At 41.1% G+C, this 21,568-nt stretch overlaps 1 protein-coding gene across 2 annotated transcripts in view; it reads right to left on the reverse strand.

Moving 5' to 3' along the window:
* lamb2 (laminin subunit beta 2) overlaps nt 1–21,568 on the reverse strand; it is a 66,681-nt gene that overhangs the window by 11,351 nt on the left and 33,762 nt on the right. The window contains exons 10-25 of one of the 2 annotated variants that reach the window (XM_004914099.3): nt 21,231–21,419; nt 18,285–18,464; nt 14,916–15,028; nt 11,157–11,236; nt 10,266–10,401; nt 9,746–9,904; nt 9,331–9,458; nt 8,759–8,879; nt 8,173–8,365; nt 7,211–7,354; nt 6,612–6,843; nt 5,909–6,072; nt 4,696–4,725; nt 1,479–1,703; nt 901–1,118; nt 342–438 (exon numbers count right to left, since the gene is read on the reverse strand). In XM_004914099.3, coding sequence (XP_004914156.1) covers nt 342–438; nt 901–1,118; nt 1,479–1,703; nt 4,696–4,725; nt 5,909–6,072; nt 6,612–6,843; nt 7,211–7,354; nt 8,173–8,365; nt 8,759–8,879; nt 9,331–9,458; nt 9,746–9,904; nt 10,266–10,401; nt 11,157–11,236; nt 14,916–15,028; nt 18,285–18,464; nt 21,231–21,419 — 2,409 coding nt within the window. The remainder of the gene's footprint in view (nt 1–341; nt 439–900; nt 1,119–1,478; nt 1,704–4,695; nt 4,726–5,908; nt 6,073–6,611; nt 6,844–7,210; nt 7,355–8,172; nt 8,366–8,758; nt 8,880–9,330; nt 9,459–9,745; nt 9,905–10,265; nt 10,402–11,156; nt 11,237–14,915; nt 15,029–18,284; nt 18,465–21,230; nt 21,420–21,568) is intronic. The other variant, XM_002933055.5, reaches the window with a different exon arrangement.

Raw genomic sequence — 21,568 nt, forward strand, 5'->3', positions numbered from 1 at the left:
TGTTGACCTAAACAGAGAGTCCAGAACTTTATGGGTGTGATTAGAGATCAATAACTTTAGGTGCATTGTGCTACTTTAACTAAGTTGATATACAGCAACCCCATCCATGGGACATAAAGATAGTCAGCAAGTTTGTTCCTGAGCTTTTTGAAACAAAAGTGTTCCATATATTATCTAGAAGCATTACTGCTATGTGTAGGGATACAAAAAAAAGTATATATATATATATATATTTATATTTCTAGAACTGGGGTGCATAGTTACTGAACTTTATGTGTAACTGCCTTTTAACTGCCTTTTTATTTAATTTCATGTAGAAAAGAAGAAACTCAGATAGTTACCCCTGCATTGAATATTGGGATTTCCCCAATAATTTTCCTGGCAATCCGTACAGGTCAGGCCACCGAATCCAGGCCGGCATTGACATTTTCCTGTAAACTATCATAAAAAGATAAGAAAGCAGAATCAGACCCAGTGTCAGGAATTGTGTTTGGCTTCTATTCATTCAGGAGACTATAGTCGCTACAGACATGTCTAATAAAAATAGAGGCACTAAATTACTCCATTTTTTAATTGGTCTACATTATTTACTTCTTATAGTTTTGAATTATTTGCCTTCTTAAAATTCTTTCCAGCAAATGGGGGTCACTGACCCCAGCAGCCAAAAACTATTGCTCTGTGAGGCTACAATTTTATGGTTATTGTTACTTTTTATAACTTATTTTCCCATTCAGGTCATCTCCTATTTATATATCAATCTCTCATGCAAACCACTCCCTGGTTGTTTGAGCCCTAGCAACCAGATAGCTGTTGAAACACCAAACTGGAGAGTTGCTGAACTAAAAATAATCAAAAAAAACTACAGATCATTTGCTTTCTCTGTAATGTTCATTTCCCCACCTCATTGCAGGATAGGCTGAAGGAATGGTTGGGGTCACAGTTACATGGCTGACAGCCCTTGCCGCTTGCCAGGTTCCAAAAGTGTGGACTGCAACGGTCGCAGTTCTGACCCCTGACGTTTGGTAAGCAAAGGCACTGTCCGCTTGTTCTGTCACACATGCAGTCTTCCCGTGATGGACACTGGCTTGGTTCTGTCCCAAGGTAGTTACATGTACATTCTATAAGATACAGATAAATAGGTTTTATAGGGTAACATCATAAAGTTAACTGAAATGATGATTATAGACTGGACAATTACATCTTATAGACTGCATTAGGACTATTCATAACGTTCATATTCCCATTTATTTACTGTTTAGGTTAGACACATCACACCTACTGCCCTCTAGCTGCTGTGATTTATTTCATCCACCATTCCTGATCATACCCTTGCAGGTAATGGTTGGTAGGATCTACAATTCATGACATCTGTTTTGCCAGCCTTCTGAGATACCTGATTACTTCTACTAATGTAAGTCAATAGCAACATGTTACACCCAGCTGGCTAAAAAAATGAAACAGGAGAATTAGATACTCACTTCTGCAGTTGCGCCTTGATGCATCCCCATAAAAGCCAATTCGACAGTGCTCACAGAACCTCCCTTCGGTGTTGTACTTGCATTTGAGGCACTGGCCACTGCGGCGGTCACAACCCCCAATATCTGTCATATCAATGTTATTATTACACTGGCAAAGAAGGCAGCGTCCCCCAGTCTGGAATGGATTTCCAAAGAACCCTGGAGAACATTCTTCACAGCGAGGCCCTGTGGGAAAGAACAGAGCATTAGTGATAGTTCATTACTATATATTGATCCCAAGGAGCAATGGATTGTGTGTATCTGATATTACTAATCATAACCTAGTTATTGAATAACCATGATTCTTGGGCCCTAATATACTTAGGCTTCCTGCCATGGTTTTTCTCCTGTATTATTGGCCATTACAAAGGTTTCAATGCTTCTTTCCCAAATTACAATATTGAACCATAAGAAACCTGCCTTAAGCTGGCCATACACGCACCGATAATACCGGGTTTCGTACGATATTCGGTGCGTGTATGGCAAGTCGGCGAGTCGACCGATATCGCAGGAGGCTGCTGATATCTGTCGACTCGCCGATCGGCCAGGTTAAAAGATTTTGATCGGGGGCCATAGATGGCGCCTGAGCAAAATCTGCCTTCAGGGCTGAATCGGCAGAAGGAGGTAGAAATCCTATTGTTTCTACCTCCTTATCTGCCGTGTCAGCCCTGAAAGATCACAAATCGCCACGTGTGTGGCCACCTTTACACTCTATATGGTATCACTGGAGCTTCCTCGGTTATAGCCATTAAGGGAGGGAAAACATAAATGAGAAAAGTGAAAAACAAAAGAAGAAAGGACAAAGGAAAAGGATTTAGAAAGGAGAGAAACAAATCAAGAGGAGAATAAAGGCTGAAGTGTTGTAACGAAAGTGATAGAAAGAAAAATATAAAAAGCAGAATAAAGGGAAAAGAGTGGAGAGAAGAAGGAGGGATTGAGTAAAAGAAAACAGATGAGAAAATACAATTGCAGCTGAAGAAAGGAATGTGAATAAATTATAAAATGATGTAAAAAATTATATTAATTCTTCCAAAATTCACTTTTTCCCAATTTTTGTAACCATTAGTAAGCCTGTTCAGTCATTATTATTAGATATATATATATGCTAGTCTCTTCTTTTTAGAGCTCATCAATACCTGCCCCTGAGTAATTGCTTAAAAATACCTTCTTCTGCATTTTTGGGTGATTACCCAGAATCACAGCATGTAATGTGTAAGGGCAGGTATTTCGGGCGTTTCATCATCCGCAGCAGAGGGGATTTCCCCCCATTGCCCTATGGCTGAATAGCTGATACTGTAATGTTTTCCTATATATATATATACAGAAACAGAAAGGAGCACACCCTTCAGGCAAACAAATGCCCTCGGTGCTGGTCAAAAAAATTCAATAGGCAAACAGAGTACCGCAATAAACCTTTTTTGTTTTTTCATAAAGTCCCTATGTGTGCGGTACTCTGTTTGCCTATATATATATATATATATATATATATATATAGGAAAACATTACAGTATATATATATATATATAGATACTGGCATTCGGAAGCACTCCTTCAATGTTTGTGCGATACCCAGGTGCCAGAGCGATGAAAATACAGTAGTAAGGCAGAGTGTCGGCACTCACGGGGTTTAGTAAGAAACTGAAACGTAGGATCAATAAAACCTCACCTCTACATAATCTGAGATTTTGTTACTTTCACTTTTTTCGTCTGATCAACTAAACCCCATGAGTGCTGACACTCTGCCTTACTACTATATATATATATATATAAAACCTATGAACTAAGGGGGCTCCCTGACCTAAAAATAATCCAACAACCACTGTTTCAAGAACATACTGATAATGTCTGGGTAAAATGTACCACTGCTAGTGCTGATTAGTGGAGAATACAAGAAAACCATTTCCATATCAGTATCCCTTTCATCTGCACTTTTTAATCCAATATAAATTCAACTGCATTTTTTATAGTTTACTATTTCAAATATGCAAGAGCAATAAATAATAAATCATCTTAATCATAACTTCCACTGTGCAGTACACACAGTGTGGATAGTTGTGTAATTCAGATGTTTCTACAGTTTCCAGAATCCATTATTCATAAATGCCCCTATTTAAAGCAGATATCTGTTAACTTTAGTGTGAAAACAGCAGTGAAGTGTGAAGCGCGGAAATCCCAACACACGATGTAGAGCAAGAACATTAGTGTCCATAGCAGGAGAATGAGATGCACAGCTGTGTGCTCATTGAGTCCTCTCAGCCTGGTGTTCGAGTGCTCACTTATACATTAGAAAAAGTGAATTAGGCCTGTTCTATATTGGGGTAGCATGGCTATACATTGCTCTGTGTGGCTGCCTTAAAGGGTGGACAGCTCAAACACAACTCAACCAGTAGTGACATGTAATTTTATAATAGCCTCAAGAACTAGCATTAAAGTGACCCTGACACCTCTAAACTAATTGGATTATATTCATTAAAATACCAAGTGTATTCTTCTTTCTAGAGGCGAGCGCCACCTACAGGTTATGCCACAAAAGAAGGATCATTTCTCCCAAGCAGACTATTTTGGAAAGTGCCAGGTCTAAGCCATTCTACAAAAAAGTCAGGGTCGGACTGGGCCACCGGAACACCGGGAAAATTCCCGGTGGGCCCCGGCTCTAGAGAGCCCCTGCGGCCCAGACCCGACCCATACCGGTGCTCCCCCTGCCCTACTGCTCCTCCCCTGACATGTTAAATTTATGCACGCTCGGGGGAGCACATTGGGTGGGGGGCCCTGCAAGGGGGGTTAGGGGGGCCCCTGGTGGGGGGAAGTTAGGGAACGTGACTGGCGGGGGCACCTGCAGGGCCCCTGGGGTGGTATCCCCATTGGGCCCTTCACCCCCCAGTCCGACCCTGAAAAACTGATGATAAAAACCTACTGTAACTGCACAAGGTAGGGGAACCTTTATACTTGGAGCCCAACGCTGCTAGTTTCACTTAGTTATAGTCTTGTTGCAGCCCCAAACATGGGATTTGTCCCACCTCCCCACCAACCTACGCATGGATCTAGAAATCCATAAGGCAAAACATAGACCCATTTTGTCTATTCCCTGCTTATTGACATGGTTGACGTTTGGTGAAAAGCATAAAACAGGGTGAAGCCATGCATGAGAGGGAGAGAGTCCAAGAAACCATTTACTCACGCCGTAACCCCATCGCCCTTTTTACCAATCCTGGGAAGAGAAATTGTAAAATACACAGCACATCATGTTTAGAACAGGAAGCAGAGATAGCACTGGTATTACCAATCTGGATAGGGCAATTTCAGCTGAATCTTGTAAAAGACAGACAGATATACGGAGATACATATGCCATGTACTGTATGCATAACATGTATTTAAAAAAACAAATGAGGTCGTTAGCTTTGTGTCTTAGTTGGCCCAAATATACAGGAAGCTGCTTAGGAAAGGGTACTCTGCGAAACCGTGGGACTGCCCCCCACTCCCCCAGGGGATACCCATGGCTCAGACTCAGGGCTCAGACTGAAGGCCTGTTAGGGTGCCATTTTAGGAGAATGCCTATTTGCTGTCTTAGATACACCTAAAAGCCCAGCTTGAAGGTCAGTTAGGGTGAGCTTTGGTGTGAACACACTGGCTGCCCTAGATACTCTTGGAACTATGGCTAATACAATGTTTTCTTAAATCTATAACCCTCTTATGGGCTAAGGGGCATCCTGAACAAAGACTGTAACTCTATAGGGACCTTGAGCTGAAAAAGTTCAATATCCACTAATTTGTGGTCTACAGTGGTCAAAACACTACTTGTATTATTATTTACAGTTTAAGACTATAATGGGAGTTTACTATGCCATTATATATACTCTATTGCCCATGAGTAGGTAGTTAGGAAATATCTTTCTTTGATCTATCTTATAACATATATTTTAGTGATAATGCCCATACTGTAGTTAACTATACCAGTTACAGTATACAACCTTATAAAGGTAACAGTACATAAGGTGAGTAAGGGTGAGTGAGCAGGACTAGAGATGCATACCCCACAGTGGTGTTCCAGTCATTATATGGTATGGAGGACATTAGTGGTCATGTCATTGTCATTTACCAATGAATGATCACTCATTGCTAGTTTTGTAGTAGGGAGAGAGACTCCAGTAGAGGTTGGCTTACACCGGCACAAACGGAAGAGGGGGTTTCAGAGCCTGTATGTGGACTACAGTTATGTTAGTTGGGTTCCAGGGCGGTACTAGCTATCAAAAGGGAGACCAATCATGATTGCAACATATCTAAAGCTCTCTGTATGATATTCATCTCTGTTTGGTTGTTCCTGGTAACAAATATTGCAAAAACAGTTTCCACAAGAGACTAGAGCAAATAAAGACTGTGGTGCAACACATACCCGTGTACCCCTGTTTGCAGTTGCAGATGACTTGTCTGGAACGGGGGTCTTGATGACAGGATGCTGCATAGTGTCGCCCACTGTTGGGCCCCTCAGGGCAGGGGCAGGGACGGCAGTGGTCCCCTGAGCCCAGAATTGGGTTTCCATAAAAGCCTGCAGTGCATCTGTTGGGAAAGGGATAGAGGGAAAATTACTTGAATAAAAAATAAATATTTTAATAGTATCATTTGCTGTACAGTCAATAAAATGAGGGGTTCCCCTGGCTGAGCCTGGAGTATCCCATTACTGACCCCAATCAGCTGATCAGACCCCAGTTACATCTGTTTTTGGGCTTCAAGGTCACACCTCTTGCTAGCTTTTTGTGAAGGATTTATAACACAATAGGAGGGCTATGTGAAGTATGACATTAGAGCTCACCACAGAAAAACTCACCCATTTTTTGTTCATTCTTGTGGGATTTTTTGGTAAAATCCCATAGGAATGAATAAAAAATGGATGTGCTCTAATTTTAATCTTTGATAATTCTGCCCCTTTGTGACATACCATATATTAGCATCTTTATTTTCATTAAATTAAGCACAACTGAAGGCACAGTAGCCTTGAAAGGTGCAAAAAGGTCCACTAAAAAACAAAACCTGCTGGAATGGGCAATTTGTTCCTTTTTGATACCCAGCAGCCCTGTTGGCTCTGATAGTAAACCCACCTCTCACATCTGTCTCCGGTGCTGTGGTCTCGGCAGTTCAGACATGCCCCTGTTCTCTGGTCGCACTCTTCTGAATGACCATTGCACTGACACTGCCGGCAGTTTGGGAAGCCCCAGTGGCCAGGCTGGCAGCGGTCGCACCTGGAGCCAAATGCCCCTGGCCGACAAGGACACTGACCGGTGCGCTGATCACAGAAATTGTGAGTGGATCCCTCCATATTACATTCACAGGCTGAAAGCACAAACAAGGCAAAATCATAAACTGTATCCAGAGTTCTCTGTTTAAGCAAATCTGGCTACAGCTCTGGAATTTATTAATTTAGGCTACTTTACACCAGTGCAGTCACCAGTAGTAGCCAATCCAAATGCTGCTTTTTATTTTCTTACTTGTATTAGAGTGATCAAAGCTAATCAATGATGTGTTGCTGTGGATAACTGCACTTACTCATTAACAACATCTGTGTTCCTCCCTCTTAGGGGCGTATTTATTTACATTGGAGATAAACATCACAATATCAAAAGCTTAAGTTGTGTTGTTTAATTTAATAAATGGAATAAAAGAATAGGAAAACACAATAAATCTTTTACTATCTAGCTACCTTTGCATCCTGTTGGTCCAAATCCATGTGTTCCTGGTGCACAGCGATCACAGCGCTGCCCAATGACATTAGCTTTACACTGGCACTGCCCACCATTGGGGTCACATTCTGAGCTCAGAGATCCCTGTGGGTCACAGCTACAGGCTGGAGAATGAGACATCACAATATCATTGAATAGGCAATGAACACAGTTTTTAATCACATGATTACATGCATAGCAACTACAGTCTATCAGGTTTATACACGACTGCTGGTTCTGGAGAAATATGGAGAGAATCATCATGAAAGGTTTTATATGTAGGAGTTAGGACTAATGGCCATTATAGTTATTGCTGGGCCAAATACCTTTGTAATAAACCCAGACTTTTTTGGGGGCTTGTGATTTGGGTCAAATCATTTTAGCCCCCCAACTCTGGGAGCTGCTTCAGCTTCAGAACATATTGAAACTATGGATCACTGGGGGTTACATTTGGTTCCCCAAGCAGTTGCAAGGTATGCCTGGCCTATTGCTACCTTACTGGTCAAGACAGAAAATGGACAGCAGTGCTGTTTAGGGCAGGTCACCCAAAATCTCCAGTGAAATATTTCCCTATAATAAAAATATTCTAAAATTGTACTTATGAACCAGTTAGAGGAGCTAATGTCCAGCCGTAATGTGGCAAATTTGCCCCAATACATTTATCCAAAATGGAGCACAGATAAATTGCCCCAATACATTCATCCAAATGGAGTGCAGATACCTAATTGTGCCCAATAATTTCAGCCCCATGAAGGGCAATTATGCCCTGATAAAAGTCTCCTCTGACTAAAATCCTTACTATATAGAGCTGGTGTATAATACTCATTTTGCAGACCTCTATACCATATAAATATCTCTGATCCAAACCCTACAGTCATCCCTTCTGCTCTAGCTGTTTATTAAATTGCCTATGCCCTGTATCTTACCCCGGCCTTTTACTTACGCAGTGCTCCTTCATGAATTATAGCCGACATGCTTGTGATGAGACCAGAGCACACCTCGGTGGTAGATGACTTTATTACATTTCCACTGTTGCTATGGCAGCGATAACGCTCAAAAGTCTCCTTGCGTTGTATAGATGCAGGGTCTCCGGCAATGAACATTTCCATGGAGGAGTATCTAGGAACCAGCACTAGCTATGGGCAGGAAAACAAACAACTCAACCAGTAGATCCTCTAGGGCGGGGTTTTCTAAGTCTTTCTGGGTTCTCATGCAAATTGTGTTCTAGATTAAGCCAGTGTGTTCTAGATTAGCATAATAGTGATACAGGCAACTCTAAACTAACAGCAGAAATGGGATTCTTAAAAATAATAGTATCATTTCTGGGGTGAACTATTTTTTTTGGTTAAGCTAACTGTACAACCTTATGGGGAACTTTATAGCTGGTACCCAAAATACAGTTATCTTCAGTGTGATTGGATCCATCCCCCCCACACACATGTTCTGAACAGCGAGGAACATTAGCTGGATACCACTGATGCCTTATGATTATATATAATTATTATAAATGAAAATCTTGGTTTTCTCACCGAATCAATCAATATGTTGGCACTAGGTATCTTTTCTCTCAAACTGTATCTGCTGAACTCCAGTCGAATAGTATAACTGACCCCACGTTCCAGACAAACCGGCTGAGGCAGGACTACATGCCTAAAAACATCAGAAAGTAAAGATATCAAGACACATTGGGCCAGATTTAAGTATTTGAGAAAAACTAATATTATGGTTTATCATGTGAAAACTTCATCAAAGTCTATAGTCTATAAGATCTTTTCTTTTAAAATGGGGGCCAGTAAATGCTTCCAGCTGACTGGTTGCTCTTGGTTACTGCTCCTGGGCAAACCTAGTGCCTTTTATTACATAACCCCCTATGAGGTAATCTGAAAGCGAATTAGGAGCTATGTTTTTCTAATCAAATTGAATCTGGCCCATAATGAAATATACAATGGTTGTATATTCTGAGTGTTTATACAGAAAATAACTATTATTGTACTAGTTCCCATATTATGGTGGGTCCACTCTGGCTAGGCACTGTCTCCGCCCAACACAACCCTACAACTGATCATTGGTAAGTTATGTTCTTCATACTCAGCTCACCCACCTTGTGCCAGGGGGTAGAGATGCCACCATCAGATCATCAGCTGGGATGGTATTACCACATGGGCTACTCGTTGGGATAGGACCCGGTCTAATCACGGATATTTTGACTTGTTCCCAAGTTGCTGGAAGCTGGCAGAAACAGAAAATACATGAAGCAAAAGACCATTTTTGGCCACAGACTTGTATCTTACGTATGTAAGGGTCTGACATGGAAGGGTCCGATACATTTCATTAGCATGTTTGAGACTACTCTAGAGGCTTATAGGGACCAACAGTCCAGAAACCATTTTTTGAAATACTGCCTTCATCCAGCTAATGACTGTAAAGAAAGGGTTTCCATTGGCTCAGCTCAGTGGGACAGTTCTTTGTAATGGGCTCCAATGCAGAGAATGATAATGAAGCTTACTCTTATTTACCTGGGGTTCATAACGTATGATGACATCATATTCCATAGAATAAGGAATATTGCTGATCTGGAACTCTAGAATTCCTCCCTCTGGGACCAGGGCAAATCCAGGACCAGTCCATGTGGCTGGGCGACCGATCAGACGTTCCCTCTCCAACACTGAACAACCCTGAGCAAGACAGTGGGACAGAAAGTGGTATGTGGTATACATGAAAGTACAGTATTGCTTCTCACAGGTATTATAAGGTAAACTCCTTGGGCGCAAAGGATGTTAAAAGGGTAATGTACTGAAACTGGGGAAAAAAGTGCAGGAGCACGAAGGTGTACAACATCATCATAATCCATAGAAAAGGCAATGCTGCTAAGCTGAACCTTTTATGTCTCCATATATCCTCAATATTCCCCACCTACTGTATATTTGTGTGGGTCTCTCCATGGGCCCGATTAACAAAAGACTAGTCAGAACTACTTGGCTGAACTACATGGCTGAAATAATAGGGCTCATTTACAAACAGCAAGTGCAGCTGTACCTGTCGGTGCAAAGCAGATTCGGCCTCGTACGTGTAGTGATCCAGGTGTATGCGGTAGTAGCCAGATTTCACCTGGTTACATTGCCTGCCAACCATATGGCTGCGGCATCGACACTGGCCTGTCTCCGTAGCACAGCTGAGAAGGAGGAAAGTTATCACGTTATTCCTGGACTGACCTAGGCAAGTGGTACAATGGAGGAAATGTACAATACGTGAATTTAGTCTACAATTCCAGCAAATCTCAACTGGAACAACTGGTTGCTACGGGTTTCTGATCTGGGGCCAAATCTTCACCACGTTACTTAGATACTGTAGGCCTTAAGATTATTTAATTCTGCCATCCAAGCAATGCTGGCATCTGGTTTTAAAGGGATACTGTCCCATTATTGAACATCCCTTAATCTTAAAGGAGAACTAAAACTTAACAGTTAGATTAGAAATGCTACACCTTATGTTTTGGGCTTCTACACGTAATGTGAATTCAGATTCACATTACAAGTCAGTTCAGAGACCAGTACTTTCTGCTCCAGAATTTCATTATCATCCCCATGGCATCTGCTTCTGTGAGAGACAAATAAAACTCAGTTTTTTCTTGGTAATTTCCAACAACCCCTAAGCTCAGCTTCTCAACAGCTGCCCAGAGTACACTGAGCATGTGCAGAGCCACTGACACAAAATATGGCCTAACAAGATCCAAGATAGAGTTACCCTGAGGACAACACTTTAGGGCCTGGACCATTGTTGTTATAGGGCTGCTGAACTTCTAGGTTGATGCAGTAAGTTCACTATATAAAATACACCATATATATGTCTTGATACATTCATTTTGAGGCTTTAGTTCTCCTTTAAGATATTGATATGAAAGACCCTTTGAAGAGGAAGGGCACGTACTGGTTATCCCAGGCACCGCCAATGTCACAGTCACAGGATCTGCACCCATGGAGGTCATGGCTGAGGGCCCAAAATTCAGGCTGAAAAGATAAAGAGAATATAGATGTGTAAAATAGGTTTTATTGCATGTACTGTATTTATATATACATATGCATATATATTTGCTTATAAGTGTACTTATTCAACCTAACATTTTGTTACCTACTTTTCTTGTAGGTAACCCGTGGGTACCAGACCCACTGCAGGACTCTACCCAAAAAGTAAAATTTGGCCCAAACCTGTCCCACCTGTTGCTTTTGAGCCAGCCTGCACACAAGTAACATCAGTGTATTGTTGCTTCAGAGTATCAGAATCAGAATGGGATAAACAAATGCTTCTTTCAATAGAAATGACATTTACACATAAAGTTAAAACCACTGCAATTGTCAGTGGAAGAGAATTATATTTTCTTTCATTATGCAAAAATGGTTGTTAGGTGCAGTTCCCCTTTAGTGCACTGTGTGGCATAGTGTACCCATACAGCTCTTGGTTCTTCTTGCAGGGCACTAAGGGCACAAGAGCATGCCCCTGAGTGCTCATTCAGCAAGCACACAGCCTGGCTGCGCTCTGTACCTTTTAGCTGGATAAAAAAAATCCAATGCGAGGTGCAGACTGCAGCATCAGGGGCAGACGGTAAGGACAGGGCCCCATTGCATCCTTTACCGCTCCAAAACTTTTGTATCTTAATGGCACGCAAATAAAAGGGGGAAGAGAGGAACCCTGTGTGACTTCTTTTCCAGCATTCATGAATAGAGCACTGCCAAACGCCAGAGTCAGCCCATGGCTACACAAAGCCAGCCTCCACCCATTGTTCACTTGTTTGAAGCCATCCAACACTGTTAGACTTAATCGCTCTCTCACCGGTTGTTTGCCGATAGTGCCAGTCCCCCCAACCCCAGTGCTCATTGCAGAGGGAGCGGCAGGAGCTTTGCAATTTAATTCACCCTCTGCAATTGCACCCCCATTCAATTTGCACTCTAAGCACCTATTACCATGCCTACCTCTAGTTCCAGCCCTACTGAAAGCAGACAGCACTCTATTCAAGGGGCAGCTACAGGTCTCTATGCTGCAGCAATTCTCCAAGAGGCAAAGGCTCTGTGCAAAGTGCAAAACATGAGCACATTGGGCCTGCTTTCTGCCCTTTGTACATTGCCCAGCATGTCATAATTGAACCCTATTTTTTTCTTGTTTTTCTCTTTTTGTGCTCAGATCTGGATGGCATTTGGCACCAGTTGTTGAGGAGGTTTAATGGAAACCACAGAACCACATGATGCACAATGAGAACAAAAGTCCGAGCCCATTTCATGGCATTTTTTTCCTTAACGAGAATCTTTTCAAACAATTTTGTATCCGGAGACATCGCAAGCCCCTGTAATTACGATTAACATGTTTTCTGCACAGTTTTCAGCCTGTATAGACCACACACTTGGTTTAATCTTACAATTACCAGCCCAGCGATCTGTGTTAGGGAACAGGCGGGGGGGGGACTTTCCACTTTGTGCCCATCAGCGAATTCCCTGGCTTTCCATGACCAGAATAGATACAGTTACAGGCAGCTGCTGTCTGGAATGCGCAGGAGGATGACGCCTTAGACACTGGGAAATGGCATTTCCTGTGGTGGCTCGCAAGGTGCGCTCCAAAAGCAACTATTTATAATCATATTATTGCTATAAAATCTTATTTTAGAGGAGATATTCATCCTAACATTATTGCTATTAATATTATTCATAGCAAATACAGGTATCAGACCCCTTATCCGGAAACCCATTATCCAGAAAGTTCCGAATTACGGAAAGGTCATCTCCAATAGACTCCATTTTAATCAAATAATTCACATTTTCAATAATGATTTCCTTTTTCTCTGTAATAATAAAACTGTACCTTGTACTTGATCCCAACTAAGATATAATTACCCCTTATTGGGGGCAGAACAGCCCTATTGGGTTTATAATGGTTAAATGATTCCCTTTTCTCTGTAATAATAAAACAGTACCTGTACTTGATCCCAACTAAGATATAATTACCCCTTATTGGGGGCAGAACAGCCCTATTGGGTTTATTTAATGGTTAAATGATTCCCTTCTCTCTGTAATAATAAAACAGTACCTGTACTTGATCCCAACTAAGATATAATTACCCCTTATTGGGGCAGAACAGCCCTATTGGGTTTATTTAATGGTTAAATGATTCCCTTTTCTCTGTAATAATAAACCAGTACCTGTACTTGATCCCAACTAAGATATAATTACCCCTTATTGGGGGCAGAACAGTCCTATTGGGTTTATTTAATGGTTAAATGATTCTCTTTTCTCTGTAATAATAAAACAGTACCTGTACTTGATCCCAACTAAGATATAATTACCCCTTATTGGGGGCAGAACAGCCCTATTGGGTTTATTTAATGGTTAAATGATTCCCTTTTCTCTGTAATAATAAAACAGTACCTGTACTTGATCCCAACTAAGATATAATTACCCCTTATTGGGGGCAGAACAGCCCTATTGGGTTTATTTAATGGTTAAATGATTCCCTTTTCTCTGTAATAATAAAACAGTACCTGTACTTGATCCCAACTAAGATATAATTACCCCTTATTGGGGGCAGAACAGCCCTATTGGGTTTATTTAATGGTTAAATGATTCCCTTTTCTCTGTAATAATAAAACAGTACCTGTACTTGATTCCAACCAAGATATAATTAATCCTTATTGGAGGCAAAACAATCCTATTGGGCTTAATTACTGTTTATGTAATTTTTTTAGTAGACATAAGGTAGGAGATCCCAATTACGGAAAGACCCCTTATCTAGAAAACCCCAGATTACAAATTACATGCTAATACCAATCAATACAGGAGGGCCCTGCTCTTTGCTCAGGTTTCAATTGAGGATGATGTAGACTGTGGTATTTTAAGGTCATTTGAGTTCATTGATTTCATTTTTATTCTTGTGTTTTTTTTAATTAAGATTTAATCTTGGAAATTAAACTGTTGTTGGCTTGCTAGGGTATCACCTACCCTAGCAACCAAGCCAGGCACAATGATCAATAGAAGAGGGAAAATAGAAATAAAAATAAATGCCTGGCTTCACAATTAGGGGCCCATGTACTAAGGTTTTTTGAGAAAAGCTTGAATTTTTTTTTATGTTTTTTGAGATTTACGTATGTGGTTTTTGGCATTATATGATTGTTTGGTTCATTTGTCGAGATAATTCCGGGTATTTTCTCAAAAAGTTCTAGAATTTTTAAAGACCCACAAATGTTCGAGATTTATAAAACTTTGTGTGACTGACAAGAAGCACCCCAGATTTAAGCTGCTGAGAACCACTGACAGCCTGTCCTTGACACATTTTCAAGGGGAAGTTAAACGCAGTATTGTTTTATATTTCACACACTTTCAAGGGGAAGTTAATCTTAAACACATCCTAAAATGGCTGCTGGAGCACTTCCTGTTTAGGAAAAATGAAGAGGATTTATGGAAATGAACGCCCGTTTAAATTTCACAATTTTTTCGAAAAATTTTGTAAAACTTTCACAAAAAATCTCACCTTTTTGAGAAACTTTCGTACAAATTATTGTGACAATTAATAAATTCATCACCGATTGAATTTTTTTAATCAAAAAACTCTCAGGAGTTTATGTGAGTTTCTAAAAACATCTGAATATTAGTAAATCTGCTTAATCTACTTTCTGGTTGCTTAGAGTCTCCAGTCCTGGCAACTTACCAGGCATTGGTTGCATGTTCGGCCAGTCACAAAGCGTTTGCAGAAACAGTCGCCACTGATTGGGTCACACTGAGCACCGTCCGAGATGGTACCTCTTGGGTCACACTGGCACCCTATGGGGAGGAAATAACACATAATCACTATATATCAGACAGATCTCTTTTAGGTGTCCAGCTTTTTAGTTTTTAAAAACTGGTTAAAAAAACAAAACTTTTTGTGATCATGGCAAAAACCTGCAATTGCGGCAAAATAAGACAATTGTAATTGTGATGTTTATACCTCACTTCACGACAAAAAACAAAATGCCGAATGTTGATCATTAATAGTGATGAGCGAAACGGCGAAAATGTTGTGCGTCAAAAAAAAATTGTCACGCGTGACAATTCTTTTGATGCTCGACAATACTTTTGATGAGAGAGACTGTTCTTTTTGGAGCAAGAGAATTCTTCACTAATAGTGATGAGCGAATCTGTCCCGTTTCGCTTCTCCATAAAATTTTCGAAACGGCAAGGCGATTCGTGAAACAATTCGTCAATGGCGACATGCGGAAATTTGCTGCAAATCCATGCCTGGCGAAAAAATTCACTCATCACTATTCACTAATCATTACTAAATCAGCCCCCTTTGGTAAACCAAACTGAATCGGAACCCTTAAAGTTATGTCAATGTAAGTTTTGCTCTTTTTTTTACAAATTTCAATACAGGTATGGGATCCCTTATCTGGAAACCCGTTATCCAGAAAGTTCAGAATTACGGAAAGGCCATCTCCCATAGACTCCATTATAAGCAAATAATTCTATTTTTTAAAAATGATTTCCTTTTTCTCTGTAATAATAAAACAGTACCTGTACTTGATCCCAACTAAGATATAATTACCCCTTATTGGGGGCAGAACAGCCCTATTGGGTTTATTTAATGGTTAAATGATTCCCTTTTCTCTGTAATAATAAAACAGTACCTGTACTTGATCCCAACTAAGATATAATTACCCCTTATTGGGGCAGAACAGCCCTATTGGGTTTATTTAATGGTTAAATGATTCCCTTTTCTCTGTAATAATAAAACAGTACCTGTACTTGATCCCAACTAAGATATAATTACCCCTTATTGGGGGCAGAACAATCCTATTGGGTTTATTTAATGGTTAAATGATTCCCTTTTCTCTGTAATAATAAAACAGTACCTGTACTTGATCCCAACTAAGATATAATTACCCCTTATTGGTGGCAGAACAGCCCTATTGGGTTTATTTCATGGTTAAATGATTCCCTTTTCTCTGTAATAATAAAACAGTACCTGTACTTGATCCCAACTAAGATATAATTACCCCTTATTGGGGCAGAACAGCCCTATTGGGTTTATTTAATGGTTAAATGATTCCATTTTCTCTGTAATAATAAAACAGTACCTGTACTTGATCCCAACTAAGATATAATTACCCCTTATTGGGGGCAGAACAATCATATTGGGTTTATTCAAAATGTAAATGTTTTTTAGCAGACTTCAGTTATGGAGATCCAAATTACATAAAGATTCCTTATCCGTAAAACCCCAGGTCCCGAGCATTCTGGATAACAGGTCCCATACCTGTATATAAATGATGGTTGGAATTTGGTTTGGTATCCGCCCAAATCTTTCATGAAGGATTTAGTATGTGGCTGAATCCAAAAATGTTGCCAAAATTCTATCCGGATCATCTTGTCAGTGCCGCCTCAGGGGTCCTGAGTTGATGCTGCCCCCCTCGCTCCCCCCACGTGTAGCTATTTTTGTGTCACAGGGGGGTCGCAATATCGCTCCGACTTAAAAATCTGACTTTAGGCTCTTACGCTTATTGTGCATTAGTTTATTACTATACTGTTACCAATAACAAAGACAAGGTTAGCAGACCTAGGGGCAGAAGTCCTTTGATCTTAGGCTCAGCTCAGTGCTCTGGCACTTCTGGCCCAGGTCTTTGTATATGACCTGGGGTTGCTCACATTCTTTATAAACAATATTATGTTCCCGTCCATAATCCAAGGTGGACACTCGCTACCAAGCAAGCCCCATCTTTGCTTTGTTTGTATTTTCAGCTTGCTATTAGCTTGGGGGAGAAAAACAAAGAACTGATAAGGAGAGACAGCCCAGCCATTGGGTGCAGAAAAGAAGGAATGAGAAAATGTTGCCAAGATTCATAAGTATCAGGAAATAAGGGGATATGTGACTGCAGGCAAGTATGTATTTATCCCCTCAAAAATGTATGGCAGAAAAACAACACATTCCTCCGTCGCTCCATCGTTCCTCCGAGATACCAATATCCATGGCAGCAGTAGTGAGAGGCTGAATGAAAAAATGTTTAAAGTGGAATTATGGGTATAAACGTGTTCTGCTTGAGGAGGTTATTAGATGAGAAGGTTCTACAAGACATATCCAGGTTCTAAAATCTCTTCATGTTTCCCTAAGGCTGCCATAAACCCAAAATTCCAGCTAATGTGCCCATGGGGTCTATAAATACAGCCTTACCAATCGGATACTGGCATCACGGCAAACCACTCACTCTCTGGTTCCAAACCCAAATGGACTGTGCACATCCCTTTTCACATATCTTTTGCATGCTTGAATTCTGAATGTGATCCCAGTCCAACTGTTGCAGAAATGGTCCTCATCAGCCATTATTATTCATTCTTTCCCTTCAAAATTCTGATCCCCTAATGTTTTCTTGTTTCTTAATCCTATTTAAAGCAGTTGATTACCTTTAAAATAACTTTTAGTATGTTGTAGTAGAGAGTGATAGTCTAAAACAATTTGCAATTGGTCTTCATTTTTTATTATTTGTAGTTTTGGATTTATTTAGCTTTTTGTTCAGTAACTCTTCAGTTTGGAATTTCAGGCGCTATCTGGTTGCTAGCATTCAGCCTAACCGAGCAACCAGGCAGTGGTTTGAAAAAGAGACTGTGATAAGAATAGAGGAGGGCCTAAATAGAAAGATAAGTAATAAAAAAATAGTTTTTTGGCTGCCGGGGTCAGTCTTACTAAGAACTGCCCATTCTATAACATAATAACGTTAACTTGAATGTGAACCACCCCTTTAAACTGTATTTTGTAAATTTTGCAATACTGATGTTTGCATTTGGGCACCTGTTCCATAGAGTTTATGAGTTTTCTCTCTTTCTGGATGTCCTAGGGTGGGTGGATTAGGGTACGTGCCAATGACAATGGATTATATAAAAACCCTTGATTGTTAAAAACTGCTTGAGCAGAAGTTCACACATGTTATGTAATCTTGTCTCCCCAAGAGAAAAGCCAACAAAACAGAATTATGGGGGATTACTTTTGTGAACTAGTGACTCATGGCCTTGGCACAATACAGTCGTGTTGTTCTGGAAAACTTACTTTGGCAGCCCTGAAAGTTATTTGTACTCAGGCCAAAGAATCCAGTCTTGCATCGATCACATCTTGGGCCTTCGACATAATCTTTGCAGCGGCACTGTCCAGCAATGAGACCCAAAGCTGGGTTATCCAGGGAGTCACACAGGCCTCCGTCCAACGACCCGTCTGGGTCACAGTCACAGGCTGCATGAAGATAAAATAATGGAAATGTTACATCTTTCATATACAATAAACCCTTCAGACATAAAAGCTTTAAGATAAAGAAAAAAAGGCTCCCATTTTAAGCCTACTGTCCTACGGAGAGATTAGTCGTTGTGATTTTTAAAAAGCGAGTTCCAGCGAAAGTCACTTGTTTTGAATATAAATCCCCAGTACCTAAACTGACGATACTACTACAAATCGCTTATCGCTCCGAATCACTATGGGACCCTTTTTTGACCGATTTTAAAAAGAAAGCATTGCCATTCAAACCTATTGGAATCGCTGAAAGTAAAACCCACTGAGCGGGAAGTCGCTGCCATTTCCCCATTGGACTGAATGTAATGTCTAATTGTGGGTGGGGAATATGCCACCTGGATTTGTGGGAAATAGAATCGCTTTGTTGTGGAAATCTCTTTTAATCACTACTAAATCTCCCTATGGTACATTAGCTTTAGGAAAAGAGGAGCGCCTTGTCGCTGGAAATTGCTATTAAATCCCCCCGTGGTACATTAGCCTTAGGAAAAGACAAGTGACTTGTTGCTGGAAATTGCTACTAAATCTCCCCATGGTACATTAGCCTTAGAAAAAGACGAGCGACTTGTCGCTGGATCTCACTACTAAATCTCCCCGTAGGACATTAGCCTTGGGAAAAGACAAGCGACTTGTCGCTGGAACTCACTACTAAATCTCCCCGTAGGACATTAGCCTTAGAAAAAGACGAGCGACTTGTCGCTGGAACTCACTACTAAAACTCCCCGTAGGACATTAGCCTTGGGAAAAGACGAGCGACTTGTCGCTGGAACTTACTACTAAATCTCCCCGTAGGACATTAGCCTTAGAAAAAGACGAGCGACTTGTCGCTGGAACTCACTACTAAAACTCCCCGTAGGACATTAGCCTTGGGAAAAGACGAGCGACTTGTCGCTGGAACTTACTACTAAATCTCCCCATAGGACATTAGCCTTGGGAAAAGACGAGCGACTTGTCGCTGGAACTTACTACTAAATCTCCCCGTAGGACATTAGCCTTGGGAAAAGACAAGCGACTTGTCGCTGGAACTCACTACTAAATCTCCCCGTAGGACATTAGCCTTGGGAAAAGACAAGCGACTTGTCGCTGGAACTCACTACTAAATCTCCCCGTAGGACATTAGCCTTAGAAAAAGACGAGCGACTTGTCGCTGGAACTCACTACTAAAACTCCCCGTAGGACATTAGCCTTGGGAAAAGACGAGCGACTTGTCGCTGGAACTCACTACTAAATCTCCCCATAGGACATTAGCCTTGGGAAAAGACAAGCGACTTGTCGCTGGAACTCACTACTAAATCTCCCCATAGGACATTAGCCTTGGGAAAAGAGGAGCGCCTTGTCGCTGGAAATTGCTATTAAATCCCCCCGTGGTACATTAGCCTTAGGAAAAGACAAGTGACTTGTTGCTGGAAATAGCTACTAAATCTCCCCGTGGCACATTAGCCTTAGAAAAAGACGAGCGACTTGTTGCTGGAACTTACTACTAAATCTCCCCGTAGGACATTAGCCTTGGGAAAAGACAAGCGACTTGTCGCTGGAAATTGCTACTAAATCTCCCCATGGTACATTAGCCTTAGGAAAAGACGAGCGACTTATTGCTGGAAATCACTACTAAATCTCCCTGTGGGACATTAGCCTTAGGAAAAGACGAGCGACTTGTCGCTGGAAATTGCTACTAAATCTCCCTGTTGGACATTAGCCTTAGGAAAAGATGAGCGACTTATTGCTGGAAATTGCTACTAAATCTCCCTGTGGGACATTAGCCTTAGGAAAAGACAAGTGACTTGTTGCTGGAAATTGCTACTAAATCTCCCTGTTGGACATTAGCCTTAGGAAAAGATGAGCGACTTATTGCTGGAAATTGCCACTAAATCCCCCTGTTGGACATTAGCCTTAGGAAAAGACGAGCGACTTATTGCTGGAAATTGCTACTAAATCTCCCCGTGGGACATTAGACTTAGGAAAAGATGAGCGACTTATTGCTGGAAATTGCTACTAAATCTCCCCGTGGGACATTAACCTTAGGAAAAGACTAGCAACTTGTCGCTGGAAATTGCTACTAAATCTCCCCGTGGGACATTAACCTTAGGAAAAGACGAGCGACTTGTCGCTGGAAATTGCTACTAAATCCCCCTGTTGGACATTAGCCTTAGGAAAAGACGAGCGACTTATTGCTGGAAATTGCTACTAAATCTCCCTGTGGGACATTAACCTTAGGAAAAGACTAGCAACTTGTCGCTGGAAATTGCTACTAAATCTCCCCGTGGGACATTAACCTTAGGAAAAGACGAGCGACTTGTCGCTGGAAATTGCTACTAAATCCCCCTGTTGGACATTAGCCTTAGGAAAAGACGAGCGACTTATTGCTGGAAATTGCTACTAAATCTCCCTGTGGGACATTAACCTTAGGAAAAGACTAGCAACTTGTCGCTGGAAATTGCTACTAAATCTCCCCGTGGGACATTAACCTTAGGAAAAGACGAGCGACTTGGGCCCCTAATCCTTCTGGGCCCCAGTGTGATTGAACTTAAAATAGTTTTGATCTTGATATCTAAATAGTCTACAGCCACTTGCTAACTACAATCCTACTTGTATTTAGTGTAGGATTACATCTGGATGTGTAACTGCAAGATATTAGGATAAGTAAAACAGAGTTAGGGACTGTATTAGATATAGCAATTACACAGCCCTAAGCAAATACACTATTATTCCTCTAACCTTTGCAGACTGCACTGTCCCGTAAATCCTTGCTTGGATCCTTGTAGAAGAACGGCTTGCACAGTTCACAGTTACGGCCCATGGTGTTGTGCACACAGTCGTCACATACCCCACCGCTCACATTTCCAGTAGACAAGTACACGGCCATGTCAAAGTGACACTTGCGAGAGTGATTGTTGCAGTTGCACTCTGAAAAACATAGGACAGGATTCCCATAGACAAAGGACATGCTGATGATTGCTTACCATAAATAGGGGATTTAACCTGGACCTTCAACCTCAGAGAGCACACACCATTAATTTGTATAATAAAGATGAGATAAAGACTTTTTTACGGGG

Source organism: Xenopus tropicalis, chromosome 4 (assembly GCF_000004195.4).
Source record: "Xenopus tropicalis strain Nigerian chromosome 4, UCB_Xtro_10.0, whole genome shotgun sequence".
NCBI classification, from domain to species: Eukaryota; Metazoa; Chordata; class Amphibia; order Anura; family Pipidae; genus Xenopus; species Xenopus tropicalis.